Below are 27902 nucleotides of genomic sequence, written 5' to 3' on the forward strand. Positions count from 1 at the left end.
TGTCTTTTATAATCAGCATGACTAACAGGAACTAAATATAGGCTTCAGAGAGGGAGTCCGATTTTCAGATAAGCTCTATTTCTCTTGATCAGGATTTCACGGAATTGAGAGGAGGTGTTTTAAAGGGAGCGGAGGAAAGAGAAAGAGCGAATAACTCCAATGGGATGATGACTTAAGAGCTGAGGAACTGGAGAGCTGGAGGAATTAGAACTATTGTGTGTTATGTAACGCAGTTAAGATCCCAATAGAGAAACGAATAAATAGCTTGGCTATGGTCTTCCGAGTTCTATATTCTGAGACCAGATTAACTGACGGCTATTTAGGAGTTTTAACTGTTTCAGTAATGCACTCCTGGCAAAATACTCCAGCTTTTAATGTTGGCTCCCTCTCCTTCCACAAATACACACCTCCAACACACACACACACACACACACACACACACACACACACACACACACACACACACACACACACACACACACACACACACACACACACACACACACACACACACACACACACACACACACACACACACACACACACACACACACACACACACACACACCTATACCTAACTGACTCTAGGGCAAACGGCTAAGGTGATATAATTGCTGGCACTGGACAGCAGCTGCGGCATTTTTGACCTAGTATGTCTGAGTAGGATTTGACCTGTGCAACGGAGTACGTGTGTGTGTCTATAACTGAGTTTGTTGAGCATTCGTTTGTCCCCTTCAATCCTGTCTGTGCCGGAGACCCCTCAGTTGGCTTATCACGCCACACTCTGCAGTGACCTTTTGACCTTGCTGTGATCTAAACCCGTGCCAGGCCTATTTATTAAGAACCCGCCCACTGAGACCCAGATACCTGCACTACGTGTATTACACATTTATCCTCTGTCCCTCTCCTCCTCTTTCCCTCCGCCTTCCCCCCCTCCCTTCTTCTCCAGGGAAAGCCGACCTTCCTCCCTCTATTTGTCTCACTTTAAGAGAGCCAGAGGGAGAGAAGAATGGAAGTGTAGAGCGAGAGAGAGAAAATCTATCTGCAGCTTGAGTCGCAGTCGTCGTCCCCCCCTCTGCCCAGCAAGATTAAGTCTTTGAATGTTTCTACAGTGCTGCCCGATGGTAGTAGCTACACGCAGCACGCTGGTGCATTGGCCATAACCCAGCCTTACAGCCTCCACACTTCACCTGCTATCATTAATCACCCCTTCTCACCAGTAGTAGTTCCACGGCGCAGTTTTAGAGCTAATTTGCCAGGGCTTAGTAAAAAAAAAAAGAAGTTAATTTGCTGACAATAAAATGCACACTGTAATATTTATGTACTCATTTTTATTTCAAAATACAATATTGATTACAGCTCATTTTTAGAGACACAGTGCAGTGCAAGCATTTCTGGTGTTCGGTGCGAGAGGGCCTGGATAGAGCCATGCGTCACAGAGGAACACTGCAGTAAAAACATGCATGATCACACAGAGACAGACAGGGAAAACTCCGGGACCTCCGCTATCCCAGCTAGCTACCCAGCATTCAGGACTCCAGCGGAGATGTCAGAGTGAGTGACAGGAGAAATGGAGGTCATGTTGATTTCATTAGGCTACACATTTTATTTTTTCCCCGGAACATGTGCTTTGTCCCCTACCCATCGGTAGCACTGTGTGTCTGTGTGTGTGTTCGTGTATAAAATACAGTACAATCTAAATTATATGTTTTTTTTTGGTTAATTCTTGAGGTACCATCATTACTTTGGAAATTAAGTCTGATTGTGACCTAGAGATATATTCTCTGGTTTTGACAACAAGCTTCACAGACTTCTAACCATGCATCTAGCTGATGTCTCAGACTCCATACAAACGGATTAACACCACAGTCACAATTGCACAGGAGTTTAATGAATTCATATAGTAATTAGTAATTAAGTCCACAAGTCTACACCCTACAAGTGGAAATCAGCATTGACCTTCCACTGTTTACTTCATGATCTTTCAGTAGTGAGCTCCCCAAACTCAAGCCAACTTACCAAAGACCAAGTAATGATGGCTACCACAACGTCAACAGCTAGGACAACCACAATGTCACATCATAAAGTACAAATTACACAACTACGTGGTACAAAATTCAACAATGTCAAAATACAATACTCAATCAAATGAAATCTAAACTAGGATGGATAGGATCTGAGGAGACAAATAATAAGAAACAAAGTATAAAAGAAACAAGCTTTGGCAGTGAATAACGTAAAGGCAGCCTATGAATGCAGTGCCCATTGCAGAGACAGGGAGAGACTGTCTCCAGATGAGGTAGGGCACTCCTGGGCACAGAATCAGCGTGGCCCCAGGCTTTAGGCCTTAAAACCACATCAGACAACACCAGAGGCACCCAGTCATATTCTGCCAACCTACAGTCACACTCCCATAGGCTATCTGCTCCCCCAAAACTGTCTGTTGGAAAATACAAAGCCAAGACGTTTAAACACAAGGAGCAAATGAAGATAACATTTTACAAATTTTGACAAAAATAAATAAATGTTACTATTTTACGGTTGTGATATTGTTTAGCAAATCCACAGTTTATCTGTGCTTTTGGCTACTTTGTGTGATCCTTCACAGACGTACATACATTATAATACTTGTGTGATAATGTAACGTAAGCCCTACATCTGTGAAGGTCGTTTGAAATTCAATGGGTGGAAAGTGGAATGATTGATTGTATATTCATTTCAAAAGTAGTTGCTGCGTCAACTTGGACATCTCACGTTGTCTCCCAAATACATTCACAACCAGTGCAATACTAATATAGCTAAACAAGTAACATCCAAAGAACATCCAAGATCAATTACCTCAGAGGAGAGAGGCCTCATACATTCAAACATTGATAGTTTAAGACGGTGAGGACCACAAGTAAATAGCGACAGCAAGCAAAGCACACCTCTAGAGTACAGCTTGGTAATTGGTCAAAACGTATAAATATATGTATCTGATATAAATTGTTCTCAATTGTACTTTTTTCTGTTTTCCCTGAAAGTGCTCAGCTTTTATGTATGTGTAGGCCTCAGCGTGTGGACTCCTGATGTGCAAAACAGCTACACGGCTGTATGTGGTGTTTGAAGCTTATGTGTTGGATGACGTATAGTCAATGTGTCTGTGTGCTCATTTGAGTGTCGACGACCAACTAGGGCCGGACATTCAGGTGTTGTGTAAGGGTTACTGCACGTGGACAAAAGGGGGACATCATTTGGGGATTGGGTTTTTTGTACAATGTCAGTTAGTATATAATGTCAGACCATTAATGATCCATCCATTGTAGACAGAATTGTGCCTGTCTTAATGTATGCAAAAAATGTCATGCTTATGTATGATATTGTACTAGCTTCATTCATAGCAATACAAATATGTGTTGTTTCGATGTATGAGCAAGCAACACAGGCTAACATATCATATTGGAGGTGAAGCAAGGGTTCAGAAGAGTTGACTACTGATAAAATCATGCCTGGCTTCTCCATTGAGGGAGACTCTGAGTTTGAAGGAAAGACACTCGGACACTCTAAGGACACTCAAACACATTCTCAAATACGCACGCACGCACGCACGCACGCACGCACACACACACACACACACACACACACACACACACACACACACACACACACACACACACACACACACACACACACACACACACACACATATTCACACACGTGTATACACCCACACTGCTCGTAGTTACATCTGAAGGTCCTTCACAACTTATACCCTGTACATAAAAACTAACACACACAGCCAAAAATCCACCCACACCATTCTCACACAGAAAGGTATAATTTGGACACACACACACTAGCTGTCAGAAAAAAGGGGAACTTTTTTGCCCCAGCCATTATGCATCGCTAAGTAATGTGATAGAGCAAGAAAATTAGAGCGAGAGAGAGCGAGAGAGAATTATATGATTTGGAAGTAAATCATTTGTTATCCAATGGAGTGGCAAGTTAGAAGACAACATTTTAAGAGAGCGATACAGAGAGAGAGAGAGCGAGAGCGAGAGAGAGAGAGAGAGAGAGAGAGAGAGAGAGAGAGAGAGAGAGAGAGAGAGAGAGCAGGATCTTTCCCAGTAATCACGGATGTCAAACCATCCATTTACTCTACAGATGTAGGATCTTAATTTGAGCCAGTTTTCTACAGCAGGAAAATAGTCCTGCAGCAACAGGAAATGTGAATGATTATGTGGATTAGAATGAATTGATATTTTTCTAAGAGTTGATGCATTTTTCATAAGGGAAAACTTCGGAAGCCTTTTTAAACCTCCAATACAGTACACATTTGAAATGTCCTGCATTGTAGGAAAGTCATGCTGCTACAGGGTGATCAAATTAAGGTCTTAAAAAAGAGGAATGTCTTTTGGAGACTGCCGTCCACTAGTCTCCTACACCTTTTGTGGCTCCCCGTCAAAGAAGAGAGGAGATACGACTGACTGCAGATAGAGGCAGGGGTGGCGTGGGTGGCGTGGCTGGTGGCTGGGGCTTCCCATAACTGCAATCTTGTTTGGATGCACAAGAGGAGGGAGGGAGGCGACGTGGGGCGAGGCAGATGCTGGACGAGGATTCAAGCAAGGGTGACTATACATCTTCAGGCAGGAATGCTTTCCTGAAGGTTATGGTTCATCGGAAACAGAGAGGCAGGGAAAGAAGAGAGCAGAGATATATATATATGAGCTCAGCGATACAGTACATACAGTACATTAAATCCACCTAACAAGGAAACAACACCCCTAATACCAACACACTAAAGAGATGTCTCACAGAATGGACGTCACATAAGAGTAGAAGACAAGATAGTTGAAACATCTAGGTCAGTGCTTCCTGAAGTAGGCACTGGTTGTCTTGCCAACCTGACTTGTTTCTAATCTGATTTCCATGCTATTGTTGTTGTACAGTATTTACATCCCACTGTCGGACCAGTGGGAAATGTTGGGACATATACTAACTTGTACAATCCCATACATCAAACACAGACTGCAACACACACACCCATCACCATATCACATTGGCTAGGACCACAATGCAAACACATCAATAGCTACTGTGCAGAAACAGGAGGGGGTTAATATCTCATAGAGTTAGTGTGGAAAATGTGTTAGCTACTAGTAACTCAAAACCTAGTTAAAACGCACAAACACATTGACCTGAGACATGGCTGTAGATTGCTATAGCTTCAAAAAAAAAAGAAGCTATGACACACACATTTGGATAGTCCCTTTGTAGATGCTCTACATACTATCTACAGACATTTCAACTAACTATCTACTAACGCTATCCCTATCTCTAACCCTAACCTTAGCTCTTATCGTAACCCTAAACTTAACTGCTTACCCCAATCGTAGATCTAACCTTAACCCTTAACCCGTATTCTAAACCTAAACCTAACCCTAACCGTAACCTTAGCAAGAGGTTTCTTATCAACAGACAGTTTCTTGATAGTATGACCATGAAAATCGGGACTATCCAAATAAAGCGGGACCTAGCCATGTGTCAGGTCAAACAAACACGAGTGCAAACTAACGGACGAACTCTAACTTGAGATGCAGTGAGCACACGTAACTTTTCCTTCTCCGATGAATCATGTTAGACAACAAATTTGTGCAGACAAGTTCTGTGTTTGTATCTGAAGTTAGGCTTGAGCCCTACAGGTATTCAGAATCAGAACTGATCAGATCTAAGGCCTGGAAGAGAGATAATCAGGTAGAAAAGAGGTTGAAGGTACTGTAGAAGGGAGAGCAGACCAGAGGGGGAAAGGCAGGATAGGATTGACCGTTGTATTAGATGAGATCAGGACTGAGGTTGAGAGTGAGAATGTGTCTCAACAGTCCTTTCCATGTCTCCTGTCCTTCATGACCACTGACACATGAGATCACGTTGATTTAATCTATCGTCCTTTCACATCTGTGGTCATGCAGGAAAGGATAGACTATTATTTTGAGATTGTCAGGACAGAGCCTCATTTTTAAATATCAAACAGAATTTGAAGTTCCCATCACCATGGTAATGAGAGAGAGGGATGAACAGCAAGGTTTGGGGAAAAGGAAAAAGGAAGAAGGCCATAAGTGGCCACTTCTTCTTGGCTAACTGGGGTCACATGACCAGCACAAAACACCAATCACAGATTGTTACCGGCGTGAGGGAGGAGGTTGGGCTCCAGCGAACCTTGGGCCTCCAGGACCATGCAGGCCGGTTATAGCTGCCTGGCTCATGGCAATATACACACACATACACACACACGCACATGCACACACACACCCGCAGGAACACACATTCAACATACACACAAATAAAACAAAGAAGAATAAAAGAAGGGGAAGAGGGGATATTTGTCAGCTTTGTTCAACCATTGCCAGGGTGGTTTTAAAAGAAACGTACGAATCCACTTATACATTACACCGGACGTATAACCATAACATCTATATTTTGTGACGTTTCTGGGGTTATTTCCAGAATGTTGTGGCTTGTTAGGTATAAAGTATGGACCACCCTGTCAGTGCACATACTATGTACAGCTGAAAGAGAAAGATAATTGGAGTGAATTTTAAGACTCTCTGGTTTTGCCTCAAGAGCATTGCCTCAAGTAGATGAGAGAGAGAGAGAGAGAGAGAGAGAGAGAGAGAGACAGAGAGAGAGAGAGAGAGAGAGAGAGAGAGAGAGAGAGAGAGAGAGAGACAGAGAGAGAGAGAGAGAGAGAGAGAGAGAGAGAGAGAGAGAAGCAGCAAAGAGAAAACAAAGAGAAGGAGAATAGCCTAAATCAGGGGACACATTATTATAATTTCCCAACCTTGAGAAAAAGTTATAGAGTAAAACAATATACAGATGTAGGATCTTAACATGATCACCCTGTTGCAGGATAACTTTCCTGCAATGCAGGACATGTTACACTTATTTGAGGTTTAAAAATGTTTCTGAAGTTTGCAATTTCTACTTAGAAATTTCAGAATAGATTTTTCCTTACAAATGTGTAAAATCTCAGAAAAATTTCCATTAATTAGAACACACATAATAATTCACATTTCCCGTTGCTGCAGGATTACTTTCCAGCTGTAGCAAACTGGCTCAAATTAAGATCAGACATCTGTAGAGGTATCGAGGAAGAGATAGACGTTTAGAGGGGGATGGGTAAGTTAAAACAAAGAGGGGATCTCACTTGGTTCCCTCCTCGGGGCACCCCTCTGCATCCAGCTTGCCCTCTTCCTCCATCTTCTGCTCGTCAGAGATGAGCTCTTGCTTCTTGTGACGCCGTATACACTTCACCACCACCATGGACAGGATGAGCAGAGCCAGCGCACCGCCGACTGACGCCCCGATCGCCACCGCTATGGTCGAGTCCCGCGGGGGAGGCACTGTGGAGGGGGAGAGGAGGAGGGAGGAGGAGGTGAGATAGTTCTGTAGATAGAGTGTATAGTTGGCAAAGGGCTGATTAAACCACAGTGTGAGGAAACAAAAAAAAGGACAGCAATGCAGAAATGGCCTTTTATGTGTGTGTGTGTGTGTGTTTGTGTGAGTGTGTGTGTGTGTCATCATGCGTGTATGTGTGTGAGACCAGCATTTGTGAGCGGCAATGATTCTGAGGTGAGCTGGGTTGGCACGCCCATCAATATTTGTATTAAATTTTTTTATTTAACTAGGCAAGTCAGTTAAGAACAAATTCTTATTTACAACGATGGCCTAACCCCCCCGGGAAAACCCTCCCCTAACCCCGACGACACTGGGCCAACTGTGCGCCACCCTATGGGACTCCAGATCACAGCCGGTTGTGATACAGTCTGGGAATGAACCAGGTTCTGCAGTGACGCCTCTAGCACTGCAATGCAGTGCCTTAGACCACTGCGCCACTCGGGAAGTAAATAAGTAAAAAGCTGTATAGTGTTGAGTCATCACGTCCTGGGCTGAAGGAAGGTTGAGACCAAGGGAGAACAGAAACACAACCAGATGAGGAACTGAAGGATGGAGGGATGGATTGGTGAGTGAATGGATCGATGTGTGGATGAATGGCAAGGCCAGGGTACATTTATTAATGACATGCTAGCACACAAGGCCAGGGTACATTTATTAATGACATGCTAGCACACAAGGCCAGGGTACATTTATTAATGACATGCTAGCACACAAGGCCAGGGTACATTTATTAATGACATGCTAGCACACAAGGCCAGGGTACATTTATTAATGACATGCTAGCACACAAGGCCAGGGTACATTTATTAATGACATGCTAGCACACAAGGCCAGGGTACATTTATTAATGACATGCTAGCACACAAGGCCAGGGTACATTTATTAATGACATGCTAGCACACAAGGCCAGGGATGGGCTGGAAAGGGTGGATGGACCAGTTGACCACAGATTAGTGCTGAGCGATTAGTGCTTTTTGAGGTCGGTTCGGTTTAGGTTTTATTATAAAAAAATTATCACGGTTTTCGGGTTTCAACTTTTTTTAAAAAACATTAACTACACAATGCTTTATGTGGGTTGAATGCTGTAACAACACAGAATAAAACGGTTAATAAAAGTCCTATGATGGTAGTGACGGCCCATTACTGCTTTTCACTTATTAACCATCATTTATTCACATCACTTTACTTTAATAAAATATTTGTTTGATTTGGTGACTTTATTATTATATTCCAGGTTACCACCTCATCTCTATAGAGCTGCTGCCCATGCGGTCTGACGCAATCACGATGTTCGTAGATCTTCAAAGTACATAAGGCATACTTTTATGACTGCTGAATACCAACTATCAATCACTGAGATCAACTCTTTTCGGGCTCGCGAAGCGACCGCTAAGTAACTTGCCCCCTGTCCCTCTTATTGCTCCCTGCCTTTCCCCCTGCCCTTACATTCTGTGACGACAAACATGTTGATGATTCCGTGGCCCTGGATGCGGTCGGGGGGGTTACGGATGTAGCAGTTATAGACGCCCTCGTCCGACAGCTGGACATCAGAGAGGGTGATGGACAAGTCGTTCTTTTCCAGGTTACCCACAAACTGCACCCGGTCACTGAACTGGTCTGTCCGCAGGGGCATCATTCCTTTCTTATAGGTCATGAACTGGAAGAGAGAGGAGGAAGAGGGGGATTAGTAGAAAGATAGACAGGAAACATGTTGTTTGTTATTGAACCCAGGACTCCCTGGAAAACAGTGGCAATTGTTACTGAGTACAGATGTAGGACCTTCATTTGATTACTCTTTTGTTGCTGAGAATTTTCCTGCACTACAGGAAATGCTTTGTGTCAAAAGCTTGGACACACCTATTCAATCCAGGGTTTTGCTTTATTGTGACTATTTTCTACATTGTAGAATAATAGTGAAGACATCAAAACTATGAAATAACATGTGGAATCATGTTGGAAGCAAAAAAAGTGTTCAAGAAATCAAAATATATATATTACATTTGAGATTCTTCGAAGTAGCCACCTTTTTCCTTGATGACAGCGTTGCACATGCTTGGCATTCTCTCAACCAGCTTTATGAGGTAGTCACCAGGAATGCATTTAAATTAACAGGTTTGCCTTGTTAAAAGTTCATTTTTAAAATTTCTTTCCTTCTTAATGCGTATGAGCCAATCAACTTTAAGAGATGAAGGTGCGTCAATCCAGAAACTTTGAAAGTGTCTTCGAGTGCAGTCACAAAAACCATCAAGCGCTGTGATGAAACTGGCTCTCATATGGACTGCCACAGGAAAGGAAGACCTCTGCTCCAGAGGATATGTACATTAGAGTTAACTGCACCTCAGATTGCAGCCCAAATAAATGCTTCACAGAGTAACAGACACATCTCAACATCAACTGTTCAGAGGAGACTGTGTGAATCAGGCCTTCATGGTCGAACTGCTGCAAAGAAACCACTACTAAAGGACACCAATGAGAAGTAGAGACCTGCTTGGGCCAAGAAACATGAGCAATGAACATTAGACCGGTGGAAATCTGTCCTTTGGTCTGATGAGTCCAAATTTTAGATTTGTCTTTGTGTCTTTGTGAGACACAAAGACTCTGTGTCTTTGTGAGACGCAGAGTAGGTGAACAGATGACCTCCGCATGTGTGATTCCCACTGTGAAGCATGGAGGAGGAGATGTGATGGTGTGGGGGTGCTTTAATGGTGACGCTGTCTGTGATTTATTAAGAATTCAAGGCACACTTAACCAGCATGGTTACCACAGCATTCTGCAGCGATACGCCATACCATCTGGTTTGCGTTTAGTGGGACTATCCTTTGTTTTTCAACATGACAATTACCCAACATACATCCAGGCTGTGTAAGGGCTATATGACTAAGAAGGAGAGTGATGGAGTGCTGCATCAGATTACCTGGCCTCCACAATCACCCGACCTGACCCCAATTGAGATGGTTTGGGATGAGTTGGACCAGAGAGTGAAGGAAAAGCAGCTAACAAGTGCTCAACATATGTTATATTTTTATATATATATAATATATTTAAATTTGTTTAACACTTTTTTGGTTACTACATGATGTGTTATTTCATAGTTTTGATGTATTCACTATTATTCTACAATGTAGAAAATAGTAAAAATAAAGAAAAACCCTTGAATGAGTAGGTATGTTCGAACTTTTTTACATTTTACATTTAAGTCATTTAGCAGACGCTCTTATCCAGAGCGACTTACAAATTGGAAAGTTCATACATATTCATCCTGGTCCCCCCGTGGGGAATGAACCCACAACCCTGGCGTTGCAAGCGCCATGCTCTACCAACTGAGCCACACGGGACTCGGGACGGGACTTTTGACTGGTACTGTTGACTGGTACTGTCATCGAAATGTTTTATGTAAAATACTTTTGTCCAGCTCATAGTCTAACCACTGATCAAGCAACATTATGGACAAAACGTTCAAATCCTGTTGCGGCAGGATTATTTTGCTTCGACAATACTGGTCAAATTAAGATCCTACATCTGTAGACTTTCCTGGCTAAATAAATAAAGTGAAATGAAACACATTGAAATAGATGGAGAAAGCATGGCATTAAAAAAGCAGAATGAGAGAGGAGAGAGTGTTGACAGGAAAGGTAAGGAGGAGGGAGTATGCAAAAGAAAAAACAAGATGAATCTTACTGTATATCATGGCAGAGTCAGGAGTATGGTGTCCATTTTAGCCATACACCTTACCCCTCCTTGAGTCAGTCCTCACCTTACTTGAGTCAATCTAAGGCTGAGGGTGTCCTAAAATGGACACTGTGCATCGGCCTGACATCGACACAAGACAAGGGCAGACACACGGTCTGGTCCCTCACCATCTCCTCAGTCTCGTTGGTGTTCTCCTGGTAGGTCCAGTTCATGGCAAACTTATTGACGTCCATCTTGTAGCAGGAGGTGAAGGTGCACTGGATCCTCACCATGGTGCCGTTCAGGACGTTGATCTGGTTATGGACCAGCACATCCATACTGGACGCAGGGCAGGCTAGGAGACGGAGGGATGGATGGAGGGGATTGGTCAAGAAACATAGATGTGCTACACATGGGAAGTATGGGTATTGTTGCATACTGTTTCGACGGGAAGTAGTGAGTTCATTCACAAGAAAGATCATTCTGATTACACACATATGTACGGAGATCATCACTTAAACAAACTGCTATCTATTTCAAAGGTAATTTGTTTCTGGGTCAGGGAAATCCATCAGCAGAAGGTGACCGTACAATTGGATGCTGCTTTAGCAGTAGTGCTATGGACGCTAACGATCCGCACAACCTGGGAGGCATTGCGCAGCACAGAACGGTACTGTAGTAACATCTCGGAGTGACTCACTCCTGCACCGGTTACTCTTAACGCAGCTCTAGACACACCCTATACAGCACTCCCTCTGCAGTGCCCTGAACCATACTGAAGGAGCTGCATGCGAAACGAAATGCTTAGGCAGCACTTTGAACAGCCAGAGCGGTTGAAGCGGTGGTTGAGCTGTAGGCACAGAGGAATTCAGCCCGGTAATTCTGCCCCGTAATCATTCCCACTCATATTTGTAATGGTAATCGTTGTTTGCAGATTGGCGTTTACTGCGGCGATGGCTTGTCCATGAGTACTGGCTAAAGCGTCAGAAAAAGGAGTCTGACTGAATCTCCTGAATGTGTAACTCATTGAGGCATTGAGGCAGAACTGTGCTGTGTACCTGTGCGTGCCTATAGTGTTGTGTTTGTGAACTGCGTAAGATGACATTGCACAGTATCATCTGTTTGTGCGTGTATGCGTGTGCGTTTGTGTGTGTTGTGTGTGTGCAGGGCTGGCACCAGAACAAATCAGTTGGATGGGCCTTTGATATCCATAGCATGTTTTTTCACTGGACCTCCTATTTGTGCACACTCTTGTGTTGGAAAGATTTTTCAAATACTGAGGAACACTACTGACTCAACACTGTACACGTCAGCTACTACAGCGACTGAAATGACTGCAACACTTAACAAAGAGCTGCAGTTAGTTTCAGACAAGGAATAAATTAGTCCTAAATGTTTCCAAAACTAAAAGCATTGTATTTCGGACAAATAATTCACTAAAACCTAAACCTCAACTAAATCTTGTAATGAATAATGTGGAAATTTAGCAAGTTGAGGTGACTAAACTACTTAGAGTAACCACGGATTGTAAACTGTAATTGTCAAAACATATTGATACAACAGTAGCTAAGATGGGGAGAAGTCTGTCCATAATAAAGCGCTGCTCTGCCTTCTTAACAACACTATCAATAAGGCAGGTCCTACAGGACTAGTTTTGTCGCACCTGGACTACTGTTCAATCGTGTGGTCAGGAGACTTAGGAAAATTGCAATTGGCTCAGAACCGGGCAGCACGGCGGGCCCTTAGAAATACACAGAGAGCTAACATGAATAATATGCAGGTCAATCTCTCCTGGCTCAAAGTGGAGGAGAGATAGTTTTCATCACTACTTGTATTTGTGAGAAGTATTGGCAGCAGATAATGGGGATCCATAATAAATACAAATACAAGGCGAGAGCACCAGTCTCTGCCATATGGACACATTGATACACTGTGGTCCATTGGCGGCTAAAGAAACGAGGGCATAGAACTCAGAGATATCCTATAGCAGTAGGCCTATAACTGCCATCGTCGACTAAAATAAAATACATAGGACAGCCGACAAATAAAATGTATAGAAAATATCCAGGCTGAAAAGGCCGGTTCTTTCAATCAAATTAATCTCGCTACTACGCCTTCCTTTGACTTGAGTTATTGCTAGTGATGTGTAACATTGTATCAAATCATCAACTGGGTCCGGCTACGAACTTGTAACATTGTATCAACAAGCCTATTTCAGGACGTAGCCTATTTCCCGCGCCAGTGAGCTTGGGACAGACAGCAGTTTTTATGAAGTTTTATGAAGTGTTGGAAAGATGTTTCAAATACTGAGGAAGTATCATTCGCAATGGATGTAAAACATATATATTTTTAAACTGACTTAGTTTACAACGTGTGAGGTGAAGAAAGAATTACTGAGAAGATCAGCTTATTAGTGGTGGAAATGGTGAGTTAAGACAATCAGAATGCAGCAGGCCAGGTAAATTACTGTAACGAATACATGCATTAATAGAAATTATTGTAATTGTAATGACGGGGGATTAACATTACATTTGTTGGCCTACTGGTGACATACAGTCGTGGCCAAAAGTTTTGAGAATGACACAAATATTAATTTTCACAAAGTTTGCTGCTTCAGTGTCTTTACATATTTTTGTCAGATGTTACTATGGAATACTGAAGTATAATTACAAGCATTTCTCAAAGGCTTTTATTGACAATTACATGAAGTTGATGCAAAGAGTCAATATTTGCAGTGTTGACCCTTCTTTTTCAAGACCTCTGCAATCCGCCCTGGCATGCTGTCAATTAACCTCTGGCAAACATCCTGACTGATGGCAGCCCTGACTGTTGGTACCATTCTTTATTCATGGCCGTGTTCTTAGGCAAAATTGTGAGTGAGCCCACTACCTTGGCTGAGAAGCAACCCCACACATGAATGGTCTCAGGATGCTTTACTGTTGGCATGACAGGACTGATGGTAGCGCTCACCTTGTCTTCTTTTTTTCCGGATTTCCGGATTCTTTTCCGGATGCCCCAAACAATCGGAAAGGGGATTCATCAGAGAAAATGACTTTACCCCAGTCCTCAGCAGTCCAATCCCTGTGCCTTTTGCAGAATATCAGTCTGTCCCTGATGTTTTTACTGGAGAGAAGTGGCTTCTTTGCTGCCCTTCTTGACACCAGGCCATCCTCCAAAAGTCTTTGCCTCACTGTGCGTGCAGATGCACTCACACCTGCCTGCTGCTATTCCTGAGCAAGCTCTGTACTGGTGGTGCCCTGATCCCGCAGCTGAATCAACTTTAGGAGACGGTCCTGGCGCTTGCTGGACTTTCTTGGGCGCCCTGAAGCCTCCTTCATAACAATTGAACCGCTCTCCTTGAAGTTCTTGATGATCCGATAAATGGTTGATTTAGGTGCAATCTTACTGCCAGCAATATCCTTGCCTGTGAAGCACTTTTTGTGCAAAGCAATGATGACGGCAAGTGTTTCCTTGCAGGTAACCATGGTTGACAGAGGAAGAACAATGATTCCAAGCACCACCCTCCTTTTGAAGCTTCCAGTCTGTTATTCGAACTCAATCAGCATGACAGAGTGATCTCCAGCCTTGTCCTCGTCAACAATCACACCTGTGTTAACGAGAGAATCACTGACATGATGTCAGCTGGTCCTTTTGTGGCAGGGCTGAAATGCAGTGGAAATGTTTTTGGGGGATTCAGTTAATTTGTATGGCAAAGAGGGACTTTGCAATTAATTGCAATTCATCTGATCACTCTTCATAACATTCTGGAGTATATGCAAATTGCCATCATACAAACTGAGGCAGCAGACTTTGTGAAAATTATATTTGCGTCATTCTCAAAACTTTTGGCCACAACTGTACAGGAAATTGATAAAAAAATAAACAATCAAAGGGCAAAAAATGCACACAATGTATCAATGAATGCGCAAGGATTGGCAGGAGACAACTGAGCGCATTCTGGAGAGTTGAGTGCATGCATTCTGGAGAGAGACGAGCCATATATTTTCTGCACACCCCTCCCCTTCTTCTTGTTGCAACATTTTAAATTATACTCAAGACACATTATCTTCACACATATTTCAGATGCTTTTCACTGACAGCCGCAACTCAATCAGCTAGACCTATTGACACGCCCACTACCCAAATTGCGGGCTTCCCAAATAGTCATAGGCCTACACACTTGTCATTTAAAACAATCCACAGTTCTTTTTTATTAAAGAGGCTAATGATCCTCTGTGGCTAAGTCATGCTCTCTGGTGAAGTACTTTGAATGCTTTTATTTAGACAGGAGTAAATATGTAATTTTGCAAAACATACATTTTATTTTAAGGGAAGCCATTATCCTAACAGAACACTGTGCACCCGCCAAACATTCCTTTCCAATTCTCAAGAGGCTGAAACCAGAGATTAGTATATAATGACAAGATGCTCATGTCTCCGCCCTCACCATGGGAGTCGTTGTCTCAAAGGCGACAAGGCAGGCGACAAGCTTAGGTCTGCATATTATGCGCATAGAAACGCATTGGTCTTACTCTTGACAGATTTTGGCGAGAGTGAGCTCTCTCGCTTCACCTCTTCCTCTCTGCTGAAACTCCACCGGATAAAGCATCCGAATGAGCGAAACAGCGCCCCTCTGTCTCACTATATGTAGCCCATGTATCTGATGCTGTCTGGACCAAAAGAGTATGGCATGTCATACTATTTCTTTCCAGACAGCATCAGATACAAGGTCTACACATACTGAGACAGAGTGGCAGTGTTTAGTTCGCTCGGATGCTTTATCTGAAATTTATGTATTTTTCTGTCAGCACACGTCTCGGTCAAATAAATGATCGATATTTCAATGCTTTATTTGGGCGGGCAAGGAGGATGGGTCACGCCACCTAAGACCCGCCCATAACGACGGCCTTGTGTGTGTGTTCTGTGAGTGCCTCAGTGGGATGTGTGTGTGTATTGGTCTGAGTGTGGCTGTTAGTGAGTACAAGCACGTGCTTGATGGCCGGGGTGGGACGGGTGTGTTTGCTCGGCTCTGCACCAGTCTGCCGAGTTATGTCTTACTGGACAAGTTCCCCCTGCTGCTGCAATCACTCTTCATCGTACCGGGTCTCTGCAGCAGCTAGACCCTCTAATCATTCCCTCCTATCTCTCTCTCTGTTTCTCTCTCTCCCTCTCTTTCTCTCTCGTTCTCTCTCTCTCTGTTTGTGTGCTGTAGTGGTGCAGTTAGAGTCCTTCGGATCACTCACATCCTCCCTCTCCTCTCTCCCTCCCTCCCTCCCTCCCTCCCTTCCTCTCTCTGAATCAGGTGTCATCTGGAAGTACCGCAGTACAGCACCTGCTTAGAGAGGAGGGAGGGAGGAAGGCTGACAAATAGGCTGACATCCCACAATATACATACAAGCATGACGCATCCCCCCCCACACACACATATGTGCTCACATATAGACCTATAGCTACACATTGGCAAACATATGCACACCCTGTACGTCACACACACACACACACACACACACACACACACACACACACACACACACACACACACACACACACACACACACACACACACACACACACACACACACATGCAATCAGCACTCAGCAATGCGCACTATTCTTTACTGATGCTTTGTCAGTGTCTTCACAGCCTATGCCTATTCCCATTTATCTATATACAGATGTAGGATCTTAATTTGAGCTAGTTTGCTACAGCAGAAAAGTTATCCTGCAGCAACAGAAAAATCAAGACCAACATTTTAAAGAGGAAATTACAAACTTTAGAAGCCTTTTTAAACCTTGAATACATTACAAGTTTGTATTTCCTGACATGCAGGAAATTCTCAGCAACAAAAGAGTGATCAAATTAAGATCCTACATCTGTACTGTATCTAGTGCATCTGTAGGGTGAGTACATTACCACACTGAGGAGGGAGTTACTTTACAGTATGTCCATCACATCCTTTAATAAACATACACAATCAGCTAATCCCATTCACACTTAATCAGCTGAAATGTCTTAATGACAATCAAAGTCTACATCTCCAATGTAATGGGAAGCAATTGGAAGCTACTGTGGCTCACTGCCAATACTAAGAGACTAACTAACCTAACCTGAGTAGCATCTGGTTCTGCAAGGGGAGTCCAATGAAAGTCCCCTCTATCTTTTGTGCAAGAGGCTTTGGTTGGGAACGTTACATCACGTCAGTAGCGACCACATGTATGATGAGTCAACGTTTATCATACATGACCATTGCCTTGAGCTACTTTTTACCCACTTCCACACTGCTGAAGGTACTGTAATCTCTGGTAATATGCGGAAAAAGAGTCAAACTCTATCTTGAACAATTGTACATGTATGCTATCTGTACATGTCACTGGGAGTTAAGAATATGTCTGATGCTAACGTCATTGTCTCGAACTATAGGCCTATAAACACATGTACTGAACTATACTAGGACAATATGTGTAGCATTCTGAGAGATTCTCTCATCCTATAAGGCAAGTATGTACATGGTTTTAAACACCCATACGAGCCAATGCTTTTGCTGCACCACTCGAGCCGCTATTACAAGGCAGGAAATACTGCAGTGTACCGCCCTCTCCCTCCCCCCGTCCTTCTTCACTCTCCCGTACTCTCCTCTCCCTCCCTCAGCACACCCCATATCTCCCTCCTCTCTCTGTCTTTCAGCTTTTTCCTTCTGAGGCTCAAGGTCATTGTAAAAGACTAGGGTTGTGGCGGTCACAACATTTTGTCAGCTGGTGATTGTCAAGTAAACAACTGTCGGTCTCAATGTAATTTTTTGTCAATTAACATAAACATATTGAGCATCTTTTAAAATTTTATTTAACCTTTATTTAACTAGGCAAGTCAGTTACGTAAGAACAAATTCTTATTTACAATGACGGCCTACCCCGGCCAAACCTGGACAACGCTGGGCCAATTGTGCGCCGCCCTATGGGACTCCCAATCACGGCCCGATGTAACACAGCCTGGATCTCCTGGCTTCCACACATAGCCTGCAAGTCAATTACACCTACATTTGAAAAATTCTAAAGAATCCATGTAAAATAGCTTACACCTTCACAATAAATCCATTATTTATTTTAGACAGGTCGAAATAAGCATGATATGAAGAAAATGTAGTCTATTTCAGTGGCCGTGGGGCCCTTGGCCCAGAGTGCTGCGTTGTGCTGTATGGTTCGAAGCACCTCTCACTCACATGGCTCTCCATCACGTGATTGGTTCTCGACACATCAGGGACGCAACTGCGTGCGTCCTTATCCAATTCCGAGGTGCGTATTGAAGATATTGGAAGCACTGTCCACATTTACTTTTCGTCAGCCAACAAGATGAGTAGGCCTAACGAACAGCAAACGCACTACCTATGTCAATCTATTATCCCCCATAGTACAAAAGTTGACCTATGCTATTCTGTGCGAGAAATAAATAAACATAACCTGGGACAGTTGTGGATTGCGATAGATCCCAAATGAATACAACCAGTAGCATCAAAAAAACTTTTTAAGGCAATGTGGCTGAGGCAACAGATCAGAACGTTTAGCTTAAAATGTTGATTAACTATAAGGCTATTTTTTTCACATTATAAGCGCACAATGCGCACACGGCAGTAGACTATAAGTGCAAAAGTTCCATTAACGGGAAAACACCATTATCAAAAGTGACTGCAAATGCGATTAGGCATTTAATGCTTTTATTATAAAGGCGCATTTTAATGGTGAAAATGATCTTGCCCAAACTCACGCCCTGTTTATGTATGCCAGTTAGGCTCTACACCCCTTGTAAAGTGGATAAATGTGCTTAATTTTAAAAAGTTATTTGGCCACTTTACTTGTGATACAAACCTTATCAAAGCATACAGGCCTATGGGCTAGGCTAGATGAGGTTTGCGACTATGATTAGAAAAAGTCACACAAAAAAGGCTTTGTTGCGATACTCTGGGCATCATTCACAAGTGATAGGCTAATATTGCCACCCATCAGACTATTCTTGATTTATTAATCTTGTCTTTACATATACTATATAATGTATATGTGAACTTTGCTTTGATTTAGAATGGACCATTATCATGCACCTGTCTCGAAACAGGGCCAGGGGGAAAAAATACATGTCATCTATGCACTTAAATAGCGAATGGAGGACGCTTTTTCCGTGGTTCATTTTCATGCCAGGTAGGCTATACTCCTGTTGCAAAGATAAGCAATGTGCTTAATACTAGGAAAGTTGAGAAATAAATATAGTAGCCCTAGCCTATAGAAAACTGATGGGATCCTCCTCTTTTTAATAGAGGTCATCACTCTGTTTTCTCGCACAATTGCATAGCCTATAGAAATGTTGCACAACATGAGCTGATGGGTCTCATGAAGTGTTTGTTTCGATTTTCAAATACATTTGCATTGATGTCAAGGTCATTAGAGGAATAGTAGAGTGCTGAGTACCAGGCAGTTAGCAAGTTTGGTAGGCTATTAATGCACAAAATTGCATTCTCCATCCGATGCCATTCTCCAAATAATGCACTCTCTCATCTCATACGCAAAGTATAAACCCATTATGCATGAATAAGCACACACACACACACACTCTGCACCAGGATTTGTTCTCTACAGTTAACATCTCATATTGCCAATACTAAGTCCACACTCTTAGAAAAAAGGGTTCCACAAGGGTTCTTCGGCTGTCCCCATAGGTGAACCTTTTTTGGTTCCAGGTAGAACCCTTTTTGTATCCAGGTAGAAGAACCCTTTTGGGTTAGTGGTAAAAACCCTCATTGCAAAAGGTTGTACATATCAAAACAAAAAATCGAATCAAATCAAACTTTATTTGTCATATGCGCGGAATACAGCAAGTGTAGACCTTAACGTGAAATTCTTACTTACAGGCCCTTAACCAACAGTGCAGTTCAAGAAGAGTTAAGAGAATATTTACCAAATAAACGAAAGTACATTTTTAAATTAAATAATAATAAAAAGTAAAACAATAACATAACAATAATGAGGCTACAGGGGGTGCCGGTACCGAGTCAGTGTGCGGGGATACAGGTTAGTTGAGGTCATTTGTAGGTAGGGGTAAAGTGACTATGCATAGATAATAAACAGCGAGTAGCAGCAGTGTACCGCTTGCCGTGCGGTAGCAGAGAAAACAGTCTATGACTTGGGTGACTGGAGTCTCTGGCAATTTTAGGGGTTTTCCTCTGACACCGCATATTATATTGGTCCTGGATGGCAGGAAGCTTGGCGCCAGTGATGTACTGGGCTGTACGCACTACCCTCTGTAGCGCTTTACAGTCAGATGCCGAGCAGTTGCCATACCAGGCGGTGATGCAACTAGTCAGGATGCTCTCAATGGTGCAGCTGTAGAACTGTTTGAGGATCTGGAGACCAAAGCCCAATCTTTTCAATCTCCTGAGGAGGAAAAGGTTTTGTCGTGCCCTCTTCACAACTGTCTTGGTGTGTTTGGACCATGATAGTTCGTTGGTGATGTGGACACCAAGGAACTTGAAACTCTCGACCCGCTCCACAACAGCCCCGTTGATGTTAATAGGAGCCTGTTCGGCCATCCTTTTCCTGTAGACCACGATCAGCTCCTTTGTCTTGCTCACATTGAGGGAGAGGTTGTTGTCCTGGCACCACACTGCCAGTTCTCTGATCTCCTCCCTATAGGCTCTTTCATCGTTGTCGGTGATCCTACCACTGTTGTGTCATCAGCAAACTTAATGATGGTGCTGGAGTCATGCTTGGCCTCACAGTTGTGGGTGAACAGGGAGCACATGAGGGGACTAAGTACACACCCCTGAGGGGCCCAGTGTTGAGGATCAGCGTGGCAGACGTGTTGTTGCCTACCCTTACCACCTGGGGGTGGCCCGTCAGGAAGTCCAGGATCCAGTTGTAGAGGGAGGTATCTAGTCCAGGGTCCTTAGATTAGTGATAAGCTTTGTGGGCACTATGGTGTTGAACGCTAAGCTGTAGTCAATGAACAGCATTCTCACATAGGCGTTCTTTTTGTCCAGGTGGAAAAGGGGGTTGTGGAGTGCGATTGAGATTGCGTCATCTGTGGATCTTTTGGGGCGGTATGCGAATTGGAGTGGGTCTAGGGTATCCGGGAGGATGCTGTTGATGTGACCCATGACCAGCCTTTCAAAGCACTTCATGGCTACCGACGTGAGGGCCACGGGGCGGTAATAATTTATGCAGGTTACCTTTGCTTCCTTGGGCACAGGGACTATGGTGGTCTGCTTGAAACATGTAGGTATTACAGACTCAGTCAGGGAGAGGCTGAAAATGTCAGTGAAGACACTTGCCAGTTGGTCTGCGCATGCTCTGAGTACATGTCCCGGTAATCCATCTGACCCCGCGGCTTTGTGAATGTTGACCTGTTTAAAGGTCTTGCTCACATCGGCTACCGAGAGCGTTGTCACACTGTCATCCAGAACAGCTGATGCTCTCGTGCATGCTTCAGTGTTGCTTGCCTTGAAGCGAGCATAAAAGGCATTTAGCTCATCTGGTAGGCTCGCGTCACTGGGCAGCTCGCGTCTGGGTTTCCCTTTGTAGTACGTAATAGTTTTCAAGCCCTCCACGTCCGACGAGCGTCAGAGCCGGTGTAGTAGGATTCAATCTTAATCCTGTATTGACGCTTTGCTTGTTTGATGGTTCATCTGAGCGCATAGCGGGATTTCTTATAAGCGTCCGGATTAGTGTCCCGCTCCTTGAAAGCAGCAGCTCTAGCCTTTAGCTCAATGAGGATGTTGCCTGTAATCTATGGCTTCTGGTTGGGATATGTACGTACGGTCACTGTGGGGCCGACGTCGTCAATGCACTTATTGATGAAGCCGATGACTGAGGTGGTATACTCCTCAATGCCATTGGATTCATCCCGGAACATATTCCAGTCTGTGCTAGCAAAACAGTCCTGTAGCGCAGCATCCGCGTCGTCTGACCACTTCCGTATTGAGCGAGTCACTGGTACTTCCTGCTTTAGTTTTTGCTTGTAAGCAGGAACCAGGAGAATAGAATTATGGTCAGATTTGCCAAATGGAGGTTCGGGGAGAGCTTTGTATCCATCTCTGTGTGTGGAGTAAAGGTGGTGTAGAGTTTTTTGCCTCTGGTTGCACATGTGACATACTGGTAAAAATTTGGTAAAACTGATTTAAGTTTACAAGCATTAAAGTCCCCGGCCACTAGGAGCACCGATTCTGGATGAGCATTTGGTTGTTTGCTTATGGCCTTATAGAGTTGGTTGAGTGCGGTCTTAGTGCCAGCATTGGTCTGTGGTGGTAAATTGACGGCTACGAATAATATAGATGAGATCTCTCTTGGTAGATAGTGTGGTCTACAGCTTATCATAAGGTACTCTACCTAAGGTGAGCAATACCTCGAGACTTCTTTAATATTAGACATCGCGAATCAGCTGTTTTTGACAAAAAGACACACACCCCCACCCCTCATCTTACCAGACGTAGCTTCTCTGTTCTGCCGGTGCATGGAAAATCCCGCCAGCTTTATATTATCTGTGTCGTCGTTCAGCCACGACTCGGTGACACATGAGATATTACAGTTCTTAATGTCCAGTTGGTATGGAGTAGAATGTCCCGTTGTTAGGGGATACATAGAACCAAAAAAGGGTTCTACCTGAAACCAAAAGGGTTCTCAAAAAGGGTTGTTAAAAGGGTTCTCCTATGGGGACAGCCGAATAACTCTTTTAGGTTCTAGATAGCAATTTTTTTTCCCGAAGAGTGTAGATACAATACTGTACTACAGTACTACACCTTTCATTTCAGACTCAGCTGTGAAACTAGCCAAAACACTAATAGCATGGAAGAGACTGCAAGCTTTTATTGAGTTTCTACCATACCTCCTTTACTAATCTCTGAGTGTTTTGTGGGGAGGGTGGGGTTGTAGTTTCCTGTGGTTTCTTAGCCAACAGGACATTGTCAGCAGAATGTTTGTGCAGTGTGTATACAAAGACCAGACTTAATGGTTCAATAAGTGTGTGTGCGTTTCTGCGTGCGTGTGTGTGCTTGCACGAGCATACTTGTGTGCAAAGGACTTTTTAAGGTGGTAGATCAGTATTGGGAAAGCTCACTAACTAACAAACAACAGCAATCCACTGAGAATGTGGCTGTGGCTGTGACTCTTTCACCTGGTTCAAGACTAGTTTGGAACAGAGACATGTATTTTGAGAGTTGGGTCAACTTTTAGAATTTGGAATATTGCTCTAATTCTAGACATTCGGTTACATACAGTTGGAAGTTTACATACACTTAGGTTGGAGTCATTAAAACTCATTTTTCAACCACTTCTTATTAAAAAACTGTATTTTTGGCAAGTCAGTTATGACATCTACTTTGTGCGTGACACAAGTCATTTTTCCAACATTTGTTTACAGACAGATTATTTCACTTAAAATTCACTGTATCACAATTCCAGTGGGTCAGAAGTTTACATACACTAAGTTGACTGTGCCTTTAAACAACTTGGAAAATTCCAGAAAATGATCTCATGGCTTTAGAAGCTTCTGATAGGCTAATTGACATTATTTGAGTCAATAGGAGGTGTACCTGTGGATGTATTTCAAGGCCTACCTTCAAACTCAGTGCCTCTGCTTGACATTATGGGAAAATCAAAAGAAATCAGCCAAGACCTCCACAAGTCTGGTTCATCATTGGGAGCAATGTCCAAACGCCTGAAGGTACCACGTTCATCTGTACAAACAATAGTACGCAAGTATAAACACCATGGGACCACGCAGCCGTCATACCGCCTCCTAGAGATGAACGTACTTTGATGCGAAAAGGTTAAATCAATCCCAGAACAGCAAAGGACCATGTGAAGATGCTGGAGGAAACAGGTACAAAGGTATCGATATCCACAGTAAAACGAGTCCTATATCACCAGCAGCTCAGCAAGGAAGAAGCCACTGCTCCAAAACTGCCATAAAAAAGCAAGACTACGGTATGCAACTGCACATGGGGACAAATATCATACTTTTTGGAGAAATGTGCTCTGGTCTGATGAAACAAAAATAGAACTGTTTGGCCATAACGACCATCGTTATGTTTGGAGGAAAAAGGGTGAGGCTTGCAAGGCGAAGAACACCATCCCAACCGTGAAGCACGGCGGTGGCAGCATCATGTTGTGAGGGTGCTTTTCTGCAGGAGGGTCTTGTGCACTTCACAAAATAGATGTCATCATGAGGATGGAAAAGTATGTGGATGTATTGAAGCAACATCTCAAGACATCAGTCAGGAAGTTAAAGCGTGGTCGCAAATGAGTCTTCAAATGGACAACAACCCCAAGCATACTTCCAAAGTTGTGGCAAAATGGTTTAAGGACAAGAAAGTCAAGGTATTGGAGTGGCCATCACAAAGCCCTGACCTCAATTCTATAGAACATTTGTGGGCAAAACTGAAAAAGCGTGTGCGAGCAAGGATGCCTACAAACCTGACTCAGTTACACCAGCTCTGTCAGGAGGAAGGGGCCAAAATTCACCCAACTTACTGTGGGAAGCTTGTGGAAGGCTACCCAAAACGTTTGACCCAAGTTAAACAATTTAACTGCAATGCTACCAAATACTAATTGAGTGTATGTCAACTTCTGACCCACTGGGAATGTGATGAAAGAAATAAAAGCTGAAATAAATCATTCTCTCAACTATTATTCTGACATTTCACATTCTTAAAATAAAGTGGTGATCCTACCTAACCTAAGGCAGGGAATTTTTACTAGGATTAAATGTCAGGAATTGTGAAAAACTGAGTTTAAATGTATTTGGCTAAGGTGTTTGTAAACTTCTGACTTCAACTGTAGCCTTATTTAAATATTTGACCATGTAAGGTAACGGGGCGTTAGGTCTGACATGGCTGACGTATAATTTTTAAGTGTCATATAAATGAATCATAATGCAGAAAACTCAGTGGCACAAGTCTCTAGACACATGGCTCTGGTTTGAACCAGAAGCTGTTGTCTCCTTCTCTACCAGTGGCTAAGATGTCATCTCACCCCCATGTCGATTCCATTTCTCACCCTGTAGGTGGGTGATTGCAGCCCAGGACGGTTCATACCCGGGTTGCCTGCTGACAGGGCAGGTGTTGACTGGCTGATGGATAGGCCGACCCAGGTGGTTGATGGGAAGGTCTTCTCATAGACCTTGACCGCCTGTAACCTCTGAGCCCATTAGCTGCCCAGTGATCCATAGCCTTGAATAAAGGTGATTGCCAATGTCCATGGTCCTGTGTGTGTTCAGTGTGAGTGTGAGTGTGAGTGTGTGTATGTGTGTATGTGTGTGTGTCTGTTTGTTTTGCTGTGGGCAGTGGCTCAGCATACTCAATGACTAGTGGGTTCAATAGGGGAGGAATAATATAGTATAATACCTTACTGAGGGACCTTAATATGGCGGTCATAATGATATTACGTTTGGCTATATGGAGGTAACAGTGTTCAAGACTGGTCAAATATACTGGATCTCTGTCTGATGACTGAGGTATGTGTCTTTGATATGACACAGGGCACGTTATTAGGTGAACCTGCTGACAGGCAAGGTCATTATGCAGGCTATGGGACTACAGACTACACACAGTAGCCTTTACCTTACAGCTCAATCTAAACATGTGCCCTACATTATCCCTTCCAGGAGGAAGCAGCTACTCCTCCTCTCTACTTCGTCACATTCAAAAGGAGCAGCCTGATTACACCATCCGGAGAATGAGAATTGATGATCTATCCCATGAAATCAATGCTGCCAGCTCTGAGTTTAACTGCTGCATAGCCACAGTAGTCTACAGACTGCAGTGCGGGCTATACAGTGGCAGTGGATGTGGATTAGCCTGCCCCCTAGTGGATGACATATAAAAGTATACTCAAAGATCCCGATACCAAATGGACATCACAATTACTGTTGGTTGTTAGTCAGCACCCGGTGGTCATCGAGTGTAGACTAGTCCTCTATATCAATACTAGTCCTCTATATCAATACTAGTCCTCTATATCAATACTAGTCCTCTATATCATCCATACTGATGTTAAATAGCATTTGTGAGCTCCTAGAAGTCTACAATTACCAACTGCTCCTTGAAATAGTATGAGAGGATGTATGTGAGCTTGCCAGCATTGCCTATTAGACATCATCGCTGCTGGTCTAAAAGGTAGACCGTCTGCGTGGCACTGTCTCCCCCTAGTGTAAAAGTCTAGGAGGTGCAGCATCATGACAATACCTGATTGTTCTAAAATGGTGAACGTTTCAGAGGCTTGTGTGGTATTAGTCATCTCTTCTGCTGCACACTGCACGGTGACCAGACAGTGTGAACCAGGCGTCATCACAACAGTTTGAAAGTGATAGACTACAGCCACTGCATGGCAATGATATTTTTTCCAATATATATTTTCTACATTTTTAACCTACCTTGTATTTGTATTATCCTACAACATTACGATAAGACAGATATGAACAGACATATGTGGAAAATACAGGTTTAAGCTACTGTATAGGCTTAATGGTGTCATGGCATCAAAATCACAGATCGAGAAATTCATCTCATGAGCTGTCATTACGCACCAGTAGCCTGTTGCCAAGCAGGCCTTTGCTGAGCACAAAACAGCGCTCTCACTATCCATCTTTATCTCAGTGTTCTTTGGGATACGAATAATAAACTGTAAGCTATGTGAATAAACGGGAAATATAACCTACACTAGTGAGGCAATGTGAATAGATAAGTGTATCCACCCAGATGCGCTAAACTCAGTATAGTTTGGCTTCGTCATAGCCAGCCGACCGCGGCAAAGCAAGCTGCCAGTCACGCTTCGACCCGCTATTATTAGAAAGCAAACACTATGACAATTTCTTTATTTGTAATTGAGGAGAAACGACAATTTATTTCAGATTCAAGGCCTGTTTACAAATAGCCTGAACGCAAGGCGATGTTGCTAGCGATGCGTCTCTAGTGCAGAGATGATGGAGATACGCGGTGTCCGTGCGTCAGCGTCCATCCACTCCACGCCACACCTGCATCAGTAGAGAAAGCATCACTGGACCTGCCTGAGCCCTGATACTTAAACGACTGTTCCACATTCTGAATAAGCTATAGGTAGAGAGCGGGCCAATAATAAATACCCACGTTGTTTCGGTTTAGATCAGGCGTTGGGACGCTGGAATGATGCTTTTTGTGATTCACTGCGCTTTATCTCTGGATAAAAAACAACCGCACATCGTTTAGCCAACTGTTTTGGTTCCTTGACTGAGTCTGTTGACATAGCCTAAAGTGTTAGGCTTAGAGATGATGAAGTTGGCAATTTACAGTGATGGCAAGCGGCGATTTTCGTGGGCCACCAGTCTATTAACTAGGTAGCCTACAATAATCATACAGCATTTCAGGAATATCTTAATTTTGCTCATTTACAAACACACACACACACACACACAATCTTACACAACGCGCGAGGAAACGGTGCACATTTGATCCAAGCTAGTAAAATTGCGTCTCTGTCACTCATCTTTCAAAATTACGATCCGCTGTTACATGAGACGTTTCCGTTATAGCCTACTTACCCATAATATAAACCACCAATCCCACGATGCTTAAATTGATAGCTGGCATCCACGTCTTATTTCGCTTTTGTAATGTAAAATGCATTGTATCTCCTTGTAGTAAAACGTCACGCTATATGATTAAAATACAAATATCGTCAAATCTTCTGTTTTACTTTAAAAAAAGCTTAAAATATGTGTTATTTTTTCAGTGCTATGATATGGCTGGCAGTGACTGTAGCTGTAGAAATGGTTGATTATATGGTTG

The 27902-nt window shown here is 43.3% G+C and overlaps 1 protein-coding gene across 3 annotated transcripts; it reads right to left on the reverse strand.

The window, feature by feature from the left end:
• Positions 1 to 1311: 1311 nt before the first annotated feature.
• Positions 1312 to 27902, reverse strand: LOC139547736 (sodium channel regulatory subunit beta-2-like). 3 transcript variants are annotated; one of them, XR_011669594.1, is made up of 6 exons: positions 27656 to 27902; positions 11292 to 11458; positions 8881 to 9091; positions 7184 to 7379; positions 6163 to 6233; positions 1312 to 4639 (listed from the first exon to the last, which is right to left on the reverse strand). XR_011669594.1 is itself a non-coding variant. In XM_071356766.1 (5 exons), the coding sequence occupies exons 1-5, from the start codon at positions 27738 to 27740 to the stop codon at positions 4612 to 4614; spliced, it is 687 nt and encodes a 228-aa protein (XP_071212867.1). In that variant the 5' UTR covers positions 27741 to 27902; the 3' UTR covers positions 1312 to 4611. The 3 variants fall into 3 exon arrangements, 2 of the variants coding, with proteins under 2 accessions (XP_071212867.1, XP_071212868.1); XM_071356766.1 differs by lacking the exon at positions 6163 to 6233; XM_071356767.1 differs by lacking the exons at positions 1312 to 4639; positions 6163 to 6233 and having other exon boundaries at positions 7180 to 7379.

This window comes from Salvelinus alpinus, chromosome 21 (genome assembly GCF_045679555.1).
Source record: "Salvelinus alpinus chromosome 21, SLU_Salpinus.1, whole genome shotgun sequence".
Taxonomy (NCBI): Eukaryota; Metazoa; Chordata; class Actinopteri; order Salmoniformes; family Salmonidae; genus Salvelinus; species Salvelinus alpinus.